The sequence below is a fragment of the Gobio gobio genome (assembly GCF_949357685.1).
Source record: "Gobio gobio genome assembly, chromosome: 21".
In the NCBI taxonomy this organism is placed as follows: domain Eukaryota; kingdom Metazoa; phylum Chordata; class Actinopteri; order Cypriniformes; family Gobionidae; genus Gobio; species Gobio gobio.
The window spans coordinates 37,409,506-37,423,780 of NC_137117.1; the positions used below are offsets into that span (position 1 = coordinate 37,409,506).

Here is a 14,275-nt window from a genome sequence, read left to right on the forward strand (position 1 = left end):
TACAAGGAGGGACAGAGCAGTGTAGAATAAAGGTCAAATATATGAAAAATAATGCAATATTTTTTTAAAACGAAGCATGAACACATGTTACAGTCCACCCCACAAACACAATCAAGCCTTCAAAAGAATGTGTTTTACCACCCCTTTAATCTTTGACCTGATTCAGAGTATTCATTTTTCCTATTTTCTAAGTATTGTATATTTATCCATGATAAATCAATAGAATATATATATATTGAAAAGAATATTAGTAACCTGTCTAGTGCAACAGAATCCGACGCTGAGTGAGCTCAGGTCACCGCCGGGGACCTTTGATACCACGTCTGATATGCCCAGGAAGCAGGTGAGATCGCCCTCTTATTAATACATAAGATAAAGGGCTTATCAGGTGTAGAGTATTAGGGAGTTACAGCGCTATAAAAATACAACAGTACACACACACACACACACACATATACAGTATATAGTATATTTATTAATGCCGGACACAAAAGGCACCCGTTTTATATAATGACCCACAGATTTTCAAAAAATTGGTAGTGCTAATATATATAAACTAAAAACATAAATGTTACAGTACACATTGCTTTGTCGGCAAGAGATATTATAACCTGAGATAGAGATAACATTGTGTAACTAGGAGCTAGATAAGAATAACACATATTTATAATGTTTGACTTGTCTGTGGTAACACACAAAATACTATGTATACAGTTCTGCTTGGGAACCAACCTAAATAATTCAGTTATTTTATGAGGTTCCTCATATCTCCAAAGAGACATGTTTGGTTTAATTCACCATATGTGTGCTGACTGAGAATGTGTGTAGTGCTAAAATAATTGTCTGTAGATTCCAGCAGCATATTACTATTTTATTGTAGTTTTTTTGTTTGTTTGTTTAGAAAGACCATTAGATGATTTGTGCAGAAGATACTGCTTAGATACTGTATACTGTACATTGTCCTCAAAGTGGTAATAGTTCAATAGTTTTCATAAACGATCAACATTAAGAGTCTGCAAAACACTCTTGATTATTGAAACAAAACCTCTAATGGTGTGTTGGTTTCCGGGCTGCTGTTTGACAGACACCACCAAGCTTCCTTCGCTGCCAGGGGTCTCTGGGTCTTCCTGCAACAGTTCAGCGAGGATCAGGGTCCCAGTGCCCCTGGTGTAAAGGTAGGCCTTCCAAGGCACACTGTCGCCCGGTGTGAAGGCCAGAGTCTGGATCTTCACCAGCTGTAAGGCAGCCTGTAAAGTATCTGGAGCGGTTTGGGGTCGAGGGAAACCCAGAGTTTGCCTGTGGAGAATCTCCAAGTCCAGCCACATTTTCTCAAAGGTCTCATGGGATAGAGGAGGACCCAGAGATAGACTGATCTCCTCTTCTGTGTCATTTGGGCTGGAGAGGGTTACATCTTTACTTCCTGTTATTCAGAGAAACAGAGGTAGGGCAAGACAGTTATATAAATTACATGTAAAATATTATCATTTAATTATATTAAAATAATGTAAACAATTATTTAATTAAAATAACTAAAATTAAAGAGGCAATATTATCCCCTTATGCTCTTAATTTTGTTTTTGGGCTCTACTACAACAGGTTTCCATGCTTGAATGTTCAAAAAACAATGTTTCCCATATTTGACAGTTGCAACTTCTCTTCCCAGTCTGTCAGTAACGCTCTGTTTAGTTTAGTCTCTATGAAGCCCCTCCTTCTGAAAAGCACAATGTGCTCTGATTGGTCAGCTGGACTAGTGTGTTGTGATTGATCATTTACTTTGAACGTGTTTGGGAAATGTCCCGCCCCTTGCCATAATTGTGAGTTTCAACCATAGACTGTAAAAAAAAACAGTCTAACTAACTTTCATTGTAGAAAAGTGAAGCCGCCAATGTCTGAATGTGGCGCTGACATCCTGCAATGATTTGGGACCTTAGTCTACGTAGTAGAGAGCAGGAAGTAGAGCCGCAATATCAAAACCACACTTCCGCAGTATCTGTTAGTACAGTTTACTGCAGAACAACTCATTATGTCGTTGTGAAAAACAGTTATGGAAATGGAGAAATTAAAGCTAAAGCTCCAATTTCCTTCCAAAAATCCAGAAAAAAGTCTGTTGGTGCCTCAGTGACAACTTCGTTGAGAGAAGCTGCCAATCATGCCGTCACACATTAAAACTTATTTTAAAAAACAAACACTTGAACTTAGATCAGCGTGATAAAAACGACCTAAAATGACAAAACCATCTTTGGGAAAAATTTATTTGAAGTGTACGTTTGTCTCGCGTCGCATTAGAATACATGGAGGGGGCGGGGTTTATGAGCTATACTGGGACCAGCCACCTGGGGGCGACCGAGACGCTTCGGCTTCCCTTTTCAGGACGTGTGCTTGGTTTCAACACACTACTAGTCTCAGCCTCAGACGTCACGCCCACTGACCATTGGCTGAACGTCTGATGCATATGGCACACTTATCTGGAAACACTTCAGGAGTTTCGAAGTCGTCATCCGATGAATTCTACAGGATGTCCGCGAGACGTGTGTGTTGTATTCTTTAACGGTCCCCCTGGAAACAAACGACTCCCAACTCCCTCGTGGAAGAAGAACGGCGCTGTGTTTATACAACGACAATGAGAACTTACCAGAATCAACTTAACGCTGGATTTTCGAATATGTGAAGTTTGCGGCTCCATTGTTGCAGTAAACTTGCACATCGTTCTTGAATTAATAATTTATAGATGCACGCCGATCTGTTATTGCAGGGACATCGGCTTTACATTTTCACGCCCCTAAACACGACGTGGAACAAAACAAACTCTGGTTGCGTTACATGTCAGTCAAACATCCTCTTGGGCGGTCCTTGGCCAATGAAAGCAGCGATGGAGTCCAGACCTTCTGCCGTATATCTGATGGTCTGACTACACGAGACTAACACACTACTAACTAACTCAACTAGGCCACACCCCTTTATTCTGCGTATGCCTTGGGTGGGAATTATTTAAATGAGGAATATTGTGACATGTTTGTTCCTGGAATAATAATAATAATAATAATAATAATAATAATAACTTATTACATTTATATAGTGCTTTTCTAGGCACTCACTCAAAGCGCTTTTGCATAGAAGGGGGGAATCTCCTCAACCACCACCGATGTGCAGCATCCACCTGGATGATGCGACGGCAGCCATATTGCGCCAGTACACCCACCACACACCAGCTGATTGGTGGAGAGGAGACTGAGGGATGATACCAGTCGTATATATATATATATATATATATATATATATATGGGGATGATTAGGAGGCCAATGGGCAAATTTGGCCAGGATGCCGGGGTTACACCCCTACTCTTTATCGAAGGACATCCTGGGATTTTTAATGACCACAGAGAGTCAGGACCTCGGTTTAACGTCTCATCCGAAAGATGGTGCTTGTTACAGTATAGTGTCCCCATCACTATACTGGGGCGTTAGGACCCACACAGACCACAGGGTGAGCGCCCCCTAGTGGTCTCACTAACACCTCTACCAGCAGCAACCTAGTTTTCCCAGTTGGTCTCCCATCCAGGTACTGACCAGGCTCAGCCCTGCTTAGCTTCAGTGGGAAACCAGTCTTGGGCTACAGGGTGATATGGCTGCTGGCATATCAAGATTATAATCAAGGCGTTTCAGGGAGTTTCAAAAGAATAACTGCCTTGGGAGTGGACTTAGTGCTTTGGAACTTTGCACAGCTTTCTCATGCTCAAACATTAACATTTACACACTAAAGAAAGTTGTAAATGTAAAAAAGCATAATAGGTCCTCTTTAAAAAATTAAATATTTAAATTGATGATAATAGCAATTCAAGTCAAGACAAGCCAAAATGGCTGGGAGTGTCAGATCAACGGCAGCAATGAGCAATTAAACACATTTTAATGTGATTTTAGGCAAAAAGGCTGAAAAATGCATTGTAGTCTATGGGAATTTCATGTTTTGTTCTATTATAGTGCCACCAAGAGGCACAATCCTAAAAAAATTTGTGTCCTCAAGTGAGTCCATACATGTGTGTGTCAATTTTGGTGAAAATATCTAATTTCGTTTTGGGGTTATAGACATTAATATGGAAAACACGTAAAAAATGGCTGACACCTGACTTTGATTGGATTTTACTGCCCCTTACTATCAATATTTTGACATTTGGGCATTAAAGTAAAGCTATCGTCCTATGTTTCTGAACTACTGGCGCTGGTTTCGTCTCGATCGGACTAGCAGTTTTGAAGATATCAGCTAATGTTTTGTAAGCGCTAAATTACAACGCTGCACAAACCATACACTGAAACCTGGCAAGTCTGGTATCGTTGGACTCGGCAAGGATTCAGGAGACAAAAAAAGTTACTCCCATGAAAATAAGTCAACCCCACCCAAAGTTATAAGCATTTGAGAAAAAAATGATCCACTAGGTGGCATTGTTTCAAAACTTCTCAGGCTCTTTCAAGGCATCGAGCTGAAGACCCATACCAAATTTCATAACAATCCGTTCATGTGTTCATAAAATACAGCATTTTAGCACATAATTCAAAACGGCCGAGAGACAAAATGGCCGATATGTTAAAATTGGATATCAGGCATGTTGTCCTGAATCAAACGAGACCACTTTTATGATTTTTTGACAAACGGTTCAGAAGTTATAAGCAAAACATTTTCATATCTCCGGACCAGTAGGTGGTGCTGTGCCGAAACGCTGCATGTTGCGTCAGGTCATGCTTGTGATGACAAGTACCAAGATTGGTTTGAATATGATAAAGCATTGCGGAGATACAGCCTTAAGTGTGTTTTCGCAACCACTATGTAAAATTTGTTAGCGCTTTTATCGAAAACGATTTGACGAATCAACTTGAATTCCATAACTTTTTGTTAGCATGGTCTGGAGATGATCTGGTAAAAGTTTTGTGAAAATCAGAGCAACGGCCTAGGAGGAGTTTAATTTTTAAAAATTTAAAAATTTGGTTAATTAAAAATGGCGGGAAAATATTCAATGGCGTCACAGGGTGCATTTGAAACGTCTTGAGCCAAGGAATCAGAGGGGAAAAAAATTGTCCTTTGGGTTCAAAAGTTATTAGCATAAACATGAGTGCAACTTTGGACAGGTGGTGGCGCTAGAGGGATTGAGTTAGAGACTCAAAATTTGCTATAGTGACAGTGTGCCAAATTTCATAACTTTCCCGCAAGCGGTTCTATGGACTGCCATAGACGCCAATGGCGGAAGAAGAAACGGAAGAAGAAGAATAATAAGAACGCTAACGATTTCCTTCGGTGCTTGGCCCCTAATAAAGAAAAATAAATACAGAAATCACACAAAATGATGTCTGCTTTACCTGGCAACAGCTCCTTCTCTGCACTGCTGGACGGCTGCTCAGAGGCTGATATGACAGCAGTTTGAAGGCATAAATCCCGTGCAGACAGCGGACCCAGTGTGTTGAAGGTAGAGGCCCACAGACTAATGGGCTCCTCTTGCCGGCCAGTGAGAATGCTCATGAACGGATCGGATTTGGGTCCCGTTACAAATTCCCTTGTCTCTTTAACTCCACGCTGAAGAAGTCTGTAGTACAGCAAAGCCCGGTCACGCACACACATGTCGCTCTCTTCCTCTGGGAATGGACAAAAAATATTGGAAGTGAATCACAGAAGTTAGAAGCTCTTGATGTGCCAAAGGAAATAAAATTGATCATAGTAAGAAATGTTTCTTGATCATCAAATCATATTAGAATGAATGATTTCTGAAGGATTATTTGACACTGAAGACTGGAGAAATGATGCTTTCAGCTTTGGAATGAATTACATTTGACAATATATTACAATAGAAAACATTCTTTTAACTGAGTGAGAGATTATAATTATTTCTACAGTCAAAAGTTTTTGTGTTCAGCTGGAGGAACATGACTAGTTTTGTATGACTTGACTACATGATCTGTAAACATGCTTTACACACCGATACAGTAATGTAAAAGACGGCCCAGCATGTCTTGTGTCTCAGCAGGACGGCACAGGAACATCTTCACTGAGGCGCTCAGCAGCTCCATCTTCACTGCCGAGGACAGCTCTGTCTTTAGCCCGTCTATGTAGCCCTCCATAACATAAGGGGCGCTACTGATCTGCTCGCCATGTTCTCCCAGAAGCCACAATAGAGCCTGTTTCCCCTGTGAAAAACGACCAAAGGATTTTATCTTCTCTGATAGGTCAGACACATACATGTAATGAAAACTATGACATTTTTTATTTCAGGATGTTTAGATCAGCTGTTAAAGTCACCATGAAATCAAATGGACAATTCTTCATTTTTATGGAACACAGTCGGCAGATAGTTGGCTAAACGTAGGCTATAAACGAACTACACCACGGTCACAACTTCACCACCATTAAGCTTCAGACAACACTATCATTCTTTGTTAAATTAAAAAAAATCCCTGCAAGTTTGAGTTGGAATAGTTTGTAAGGGCGCAATTATTAGCTCAACAAGGCTGTAAAAGCGGACTGAGTTTACCTGTTCGGTCGATGATGTTTAATCTCCCCGACAGCCTCTGTAGTCCCATTTAGCCACTTGTTAGCAACCGCCTTTTTCAAGACATTTAACAAGTTAAAAAAATTGCGAGTGTGGTAATACTGATGTATTTTATGCCATAGAATAAAACGTGAAAGTGTCTTGAGCTTGTGTTCACCACAAACCTTATTTCAGCCATTTAACCAAAAGTCGTTTAAAAAAAAACATTGACTTTGGGACAATGGAAACGGAAGTGCTAAAATGCTAACTTGTTTCACAATCAATACACAACCATCTAATTCATTCCCCATGGACAAAATCAAGTCCCACCCTACATTTGTTCATCCGTTTCACTCAGATATACACCGATCTAGCATAACATTCCTAATATTGTGTTGGTCCCCCTTTGTGGCAGGCACATTATCTGCTGAAAGAGCCACAGCCACCAGGGAATACCGTTTCCATGAAAGGCTGTACATGGTCTCAGCAATGCTTAGGTAGGTGGTATGTGTCAAAGTAATATCCACATGGATGGCAGGACCCAAGGTTTCCCAGCAGAACATTGCCCAAAGCATCACTGCCTCCGCCGGCTTGCCATCTTCCCATAGTGCACCTGGTGCTATGAGTTCCCCAGGTAAGTGGCGCACAGACACACAGCCATCCACGAGATGTAAAAGAAAACGTGATTCATCAGACCAGGCCACCTTCTTCCATTGCTCCGTCCAGTTCTGATGCTCAGGTGCCACTGTTGGTGCTTTCGGCGGTGGACAGGGGTCAGCATGGGCACCCTGACTGGTCAGCGGCTATGCCGCCCCATACACAACAAACTGAGATGCTCTGTGTATTCTGACACCTTTCTATCAGAACCAGCATTAACTTCCTGAGCAATTTGAGCTCCAGTAGCTCGTCTGTTTGATCAGACCACACGGGCCAGCCTTCGCTCCCCACGTGCATCAATGAGCCTCGGCCGCCCATGACCCTGTCGCTGGTTCTCCACTGTTCCTTCCTTGGAGCACTTTTGATAGACACTGACCACTGCAGACCGGGAACAGCCCACAAGAGCTGCAGTTTTGAAGATGCTCTGACCCAGTCATCTAGCCATCACAATTTGGCCCTTGTCAAACTCAAATCCTTACGCTTGCCCATTTTTTCTGCTTCTACCACATCAACTTTGAGGACAAAATGTTCACTTGCTGCCTAATATATCCCACCCACTAATCAGTGTTATTCACTTCATAATGTTATGCCTGATCGGTGTATGTCACAATAAGGGAAGAAAAAACTATCACAACTTCCGTTTCATGTCGAGTTTAAAATGAATATTCAGAAGGCTTGTTGGTCCTTAGCTTTTAACTAATTTGAGCCATCTGTTCTCCAGAGAAGTACATTAAACAGACCTTGAATGGGTGATTTTCTGAAGGCCTCTTGTGCCAGACATACGCCTTGATGATGTACAGAGTCTAAAAGCCGGATGTGTGGTTTTAATGGGTCATAAACTATGCTTCCATAGTTCAGATGTGATCGAATCAGTGTTTAGCAAAACTGAGCTTTCTGCTCCCAACATAGCATAATTAAACCCTTTAAAATCTCTTTATACTATCAATATTTTAAAATCTTTATATGAGGGATAAACGGTAATTTATAATTCAGGGAGAAAGAATATAGTACTATCATGTTAGAATAACGTATAAATCACATTTAAGATGCAAAACTGTTGACATGTTTATCATATGTTCAACAATACATACACTACTGTTCAAAAGTTTGGGTTTTGTAAATTTTTTTGAAAGAAGTCTCTTTTGCTCACCAAGGCTCAGACCTGCAAACTCCTCAGAGTAAAAAAGGTGACAGTGTCGCGGGCCCCCGGCTCAATTTTTTTGTGATTTTAATATGCAAATGACAAATTTCTGAGCGTGAAAGAGAATGACACGTTTAAAATTGTAAAATGATTTTATTTACAACACGAAAATGCCTGGAACTCAAGGAAGTGTTGTGATGCATGACACAAATAAAAAATAAAAGACTGACATTAGGGCTGTAACGGTACACAAAACTGACGGTTCGGTACCTCGGTTTTGAAATCACGGTTCGGTACGAGTTCGGTACAGCAGTTTTACAAAATTGCTTTTTATTTATTTTTATATTTAACAGTGTTTTACTGAAGAAGAAAAAACATGTCTGTCCTTGAATGAATTAAATTATATCTAAAAGTTTATTGAAGATACTATTTCTGTAAATTATATAGGGAGCCCTTACTTGTACATTAATATTAAAGGTTAACCAACAGAGCCCAAACTATTAGCCTAAATTCAGTTGTTATTTATTTTTAGGTATAATAATCAACACTCAAATAACACATTGTATGCAAACATGTAAACTTCACATAAGGCAGATTTTGCATTAACTTCTAAATCTAATTATAAAATAGTTTTTTCTCCAATTCGTTGTTGAAATATAATAATTTATACACAGTGACTGTCATTTTCATGACAAGTTTATTTAACATGCATGAAATAATCAAGACATCCCTAACAGGTTCAGTAGAATATAATGAATATATAGGCTAATATAGAGCATATATTTAGTGAAAGAGTTGATTTCTCTAGTGAATATAATTCTGTGGACACTGAATGACTGCCTGAGGTAAATGATGCTAACGTTACATGACATTGTTTAGTTTACAAGCAGCTATATTGACGTCTTTCCGCCATTGAAACACTGATTTAGCGATTACACAACATATATACATGACATCAAGTTGTAATGTATCCTCAGCATACCTTCAGATGTTCATTCATGTTTATACTTTAGGAAGAGATGATCGATCGCCTTCACAGATGATCGCGTTCACGCACGTGCGCGTCGGGCGGCCTCTTGAACTGTGATCAGTCACGCCACATAGAGCGTCAAAACGGCAAAAAAAAAAAAAAAAACTCTCCGGTTCTACGCGATTCACGTAAATGACCCAATTGACAAAGAAAACGGCGATTGTCACCGAAAAGCGACAAGTTTGCAGGTGTGAAGGCTGCATTTATTTGATCAAAGATTTTATTCTTCTATGTTTTCTATTGTAAATGTATTTTATTCCTGTGATCAAAGCTGAATTTTCAGCATCATTACTCCAGTCTTCAGTTTCACATGATCCTTCAGAAATCATGCTAATATGATGATTTGATGATCAAGAAACATTACTTATTATTATCAATGTTGAAAACAGTTGTGATGCTTCATATTTTTGTGGAAACTACTACTTTTTTCTCAGTATTCTTTGATGAATAGAAAGAAGAAAAAAAATCTAACTGACCCCAAACTTTTGAATTGTCCCAGAACATAATTTTTAGGGTCCCTTAAATCTTACGGTGACCCAAGATTCGTCAGCTTGAAAGATTTGGACCCACTTGACTAAATTTGTGTTTCTCATGAGCTTATGCTTGAAGTTATTAGCCTGATGTCGTCATACTCAATTCTAGTCAGAATATGAGTCTGATACTGCTCCATTGGGCTGTGATTATGGGGCGTGTTTTAACCGAACCAAGAAGGAAAATGCCTCTGCACTCAATTGGATAGAGCTACAACCAATCAGAGCAACGGAGTAAGTGACGTATGTTGAGCGACGCATAGTTGTCAACAGAACAGTAGAAGAGGAAGATAAACGGAGTACTTACCAACACGATCATCTAGTGCTGGGCGGTATACGGGTTCATTTATTTTTGTTATGATATGAATTTTAATTATACCGCAATAATAGTGTATGTCACTTAAACAACGTTCGGAAAGTGGCGCAGCGCGTCATTGTTTGAGAGGGGTCCCGTTTCACTGTTGCACTGTTGTGAGAACACAGCTGAGATTGCATTACAGCCTATGGCTGATTCCGAAATCGCCCCCTAAAGCCTCATTCACTATTCCCTTCATTATCTACTTATAATGAAAACGAGTGAGTGAATTCGGACAGCCATTGTGTGTACATGGTCTGTACACTCGTTATTGTGGTGCAATGTGGGATTGAATGAGTGCACTCAATAATGTCCACTATGGTTTCGTTCACCACTACAAATGGCTGTCCCCTCAAATAATGCCCTATTTGAGGTTATAGGGGGAGATTTCGGATTCAGCCCTTGATTACAACGGAGAATTCAAACTACACGTGGCGCGCAACAGAGAGCGGTTTCTGATGAGATTAACAACGTTCTCCACATGGATCATATAGCACATATAGACCGGAGCGAGGCCTATATATATACAGGTGTCTGTAATGAGCGTGTATTAACTCTAGTGTGGAATTTTTCAACAATATTCACTCATCATGACAGTAAAACTCCTGCAGTATTTCCTCTCTCAATTAGAAAATGTGGTTAACACCTGGTCATGCATAGGGGGAAAATACTGCAAAACCGATATCATTTAGAAAAATACTGTGATATACATTTTGGTCATACCGCCCAGCACTACGATCATCATTTTTGAGAGAAACAGTGAAGGTGGATGCATATACGAATAAGTTCTCCGTTTAGGATTAGAACAAATTCAACCCAAGCGCTCTTTGGTGCCGTGGATGATGACGTTACTATGGATCATCTGTCCATCATCGTATAAAGCCCGCCCTGACAATTTGATTGGTCCAAACAGCTCTGGTTCCAGCATAGTTGCTCCACAACGGATCAAGTCCAGACCGAACTTCCCGACCTCAAAAATTGTGGGCGGGGATAAGTTCGGCTGGCATCCAGGCTATGAAATTATATTAGCAGACAAATATAAATTGCCAATGTATGTACACTCACCTAAAGGATTATTAGGAACACCTGTTCAATTTCTCATTAACGCAATTATCTAATCAACCAATCACATGGCAGTTGCTTCAATGCATTTAGGGGTGTGGTCCTGGTCAAGACAATCTCCTGAACTCCAAACTGAATGTCAGAATGGGAAAGAAAGGTGATTTAAGCAATTTTGAGCGTGGCATGGTTGTTGGTGCCAGACGGGCCGGTCTGAGTATTTCACAATCTGCTCAGTTACTGGGATTTTCATGTAAAACCATTTCTAGGGTTTACAAAGAATGGTGTGAAAAGGGAAAAACATCCAGTATGCGGCAGTCCTGTGGGCGAAAATGCCTTGTTGATGCTAGAGGTCAGAGGAGAATGGGCCGACTGATTCAAGCTGATAGAAGAGCAACTTTGACTGAAATAACCACTCGTTACAACCGAGGTATGCAGCAAAGCATTTGTGAAGCCACAACACGCACAACCTTGAGGCGGATGAGCTACAACAGCAGAAGACCCCACCGGGTACCACTCATCTCCACTACAAATAAGAAAAAGAAGCTACAATTTGCACGAGCTCACTAAAATTGGACAGTTGAAGGCTGGAAAAATGTTGCCTGGTCTGATGAGTCTCGATTTCTGTTGAGACATTCAGATGGTAGAGTCAGAATTTGGCGTAAGCAGAATGAGAACATGGATCCATCATGCCTTGTTACCACTGTGCAGGCTGGTGGTGGTGGTGTAATGGTGTGGGGGATGTTTTCTTGGCACACTTTAGGCCCCTTAGTGCCAATTGGGCATCGTTTAAATGCCACAGCCTACCTGAGCATTGTTTCTGACCATGTCCATCCCTTTATGACCACCATGTACCCATCCTCTGATGGCTACTTCCAGCAGGATAATGCACCGTCACAAAGCTCCAATCATTTCAAATTGGTTTCTTGAACATGACAATGAGTTCACTGTACTAAAATGGCCCCCACAGTCACCAGATCTCAACCCAATAGAGCATCTTTGGGATGTGGTGGAATGGGAGCTTCGTGCCCTGGATGTGCATCCCACAAATCTCCATCAACTGCAAGATGCTATCCTATCAATATGGGCCAACATTTCTAAAGAATGCTTTCAGCACCTTGTTGAATCAATGCCACATAGAATTAAGGCAGTTCTGAAGGCGAAAGGGGGTCAAACACAGTATTAGTATGTGTTCCTAATAATCCTTTAGGTGAGTGTATTTCTCTTTACAAAGCTAGCATTTTCCCCATTTTGCTATGGATGAGTTGGATGGGATTGTAAAGGAAAAGCAGCAAAAAGTGCTCAGCCTGTTGTGTCTGATCAAAATAGAAAGCATGTGAATGATCTCACCTCACTATCTTGGGGACTGTCAACACATGCCTCAACGGTCTGACAAACAGCGGCTGTACTCTGAGGACAGAACCACACCAAATCCCTGAACGTCTGGATCACGGCTAAACAGAGACACACAGGGAAGCAGAAAGCGACAGATTAGATGTACGACAGGAGAAAGGGTTGATTCTGTGAACTGATAGTGCCTGTTAGCAAACAAAGCTTTTATCCAGGCTGGAGAAAGCGCCTGCTAAAAGGTTTGTGGAAAGCAAACAGTGTTAACATCACAATACATCCTTTAGGGTGGAAACCCCCCCCCCTTAGGTAAACCATCTCCTTTACTCATTAACTACAAGATATAAAACCCCAGAAGCGTGCACAGGTGTGGCTCAGCTTTCTCTCATACCTGACGTGATGTGATCTTGTTTCAATGCCAGCAGCCCAGTCAGGATATCCAGACACTTTTCACTGTACGTCCGTGCAATCCGACCTAGAAAAGAGCAACATTTTAACGTAATATAATACATTTAGACGTAACAGTGATCGTAATTTTAGCAAAAAGTTGACATGATCAATAATTCAACAATGATTTATATTACAGGACACGAGATATGCATGTATGCTCTGGGTTGTTAATTGGTTCATCACGCCTGTTTCTGTTCTCCTTGATTTCTCCACATGGATATAAGCCCTGAGTTTTCCTTTGTTCATTCCCCCGGTTTCACAGACAAGGCTTAAGATAAAATGTATGTTTGAGCTGTTTTAACTGAATGCAATTTTGCACATGCATATCTTAAAATATGTTTTGCCATTGCTTTGTCTCAAGATGCACACCAGTAATGTTTTTATCCAAAGGCATGTTTATAAAAGCTATTCTGGCTTAATCTAATCCCTGTTTGTGAAACCAGGGGCAAATTGTTCAAAAAGTTTAATCTGGATCAAAATGATCTGGATCTGGAAATCCCATGTTGCTATCCAGGATCAGGTTACCCATCTTACATCTCACCCTGATCCAAATACACACTTTTTTTTTTTTTTTTTATGAAAACTAGTGCTCTACGGAGCCCCTAAAGGGACATGGAGATGGAAAAAATATGAGGAGCTTTTGTATCTGTCAGAAAAGTTATGCAAAACGTAACTTTGTCTCGGTTCATATCTTATGACTGTGCCAATGTAGTTTACAAACAGTGAAAAAAACACTTTAAATGTTATATTTTTGTTTGATATTTGGGTAGTTGACAAAAAATTATTTTTGTAAAACACCACTTTTGAAGAAAAAACAAAATGCATATTGTTCTGTAGTGTGAAGTCTGACGTTTGAGAAAATATAAGGGGGCACTAACTTTGTCAAATCTTTTACTGTTTTTTTTGAACATTTTTACTGAAATGTGTCCTATGGTGTGACACATTTATAGTGGTTCCAAAAAAGTTAAATCTTTGAACACTGAGACTAAATCTTACCATGCGCACATCATGGGCTTCAGTAACATGACCTTGAATGGGGTCCTTCAAACGAATTAAAGGTCAGGATATGGTGTCACACTGGAGGACATGGTTTTCACTGACAAAATGTATCAAGTTCATACACTTTTAGAAATAGATGGATCATATTTGGATGTCCTTTACTAAAATAGACACTTGTAAAATTATGCCTGAGGTATT

The 14,275-nt window shown here is 40.3% G+C and overlaps 1 protein-coding gene across 1 annotated transcript in view; it reads right to left on the reverse strand.

The window, feature by feature from the left end:
• Window positions 1-456: 456 nt before the first annotated feature.
• ap4b1 (adaptor related protein complex 4 subunit beta 1) overlaps window positions 457-14,275 on the reverse strand; it is a 28,744-nt gene continuing 14,925 nt past the window's right edge. The window contains exons 7-11 of the mRNA XM_079802588.1: window positions 13,020-13,103; window positions 12,632-12,735; window positions 5,961-6,168; window positions 5,347-5,619; window positions 457-1,420 (exon numbers count right to left, since the gene is read on the reverse strand). Of these exons, the coding sequence (XP_079658714.1) occupies window positions 990-1,420; window positions 5,347-5,619; window positions 5,961-6,168; window positions 12,632-12,735; window positions 13,020-13,103 (1,100 nt within the window). The 3' untranslated portion in view covers window positions 457-989. The remainder of the gene's footprint in view (window positions 1,421-5,346; window positions 5,620-5,960; window positions 6,169-12,631; window positions 12,736-13,019; window positions 13,104-14,275) is intronic.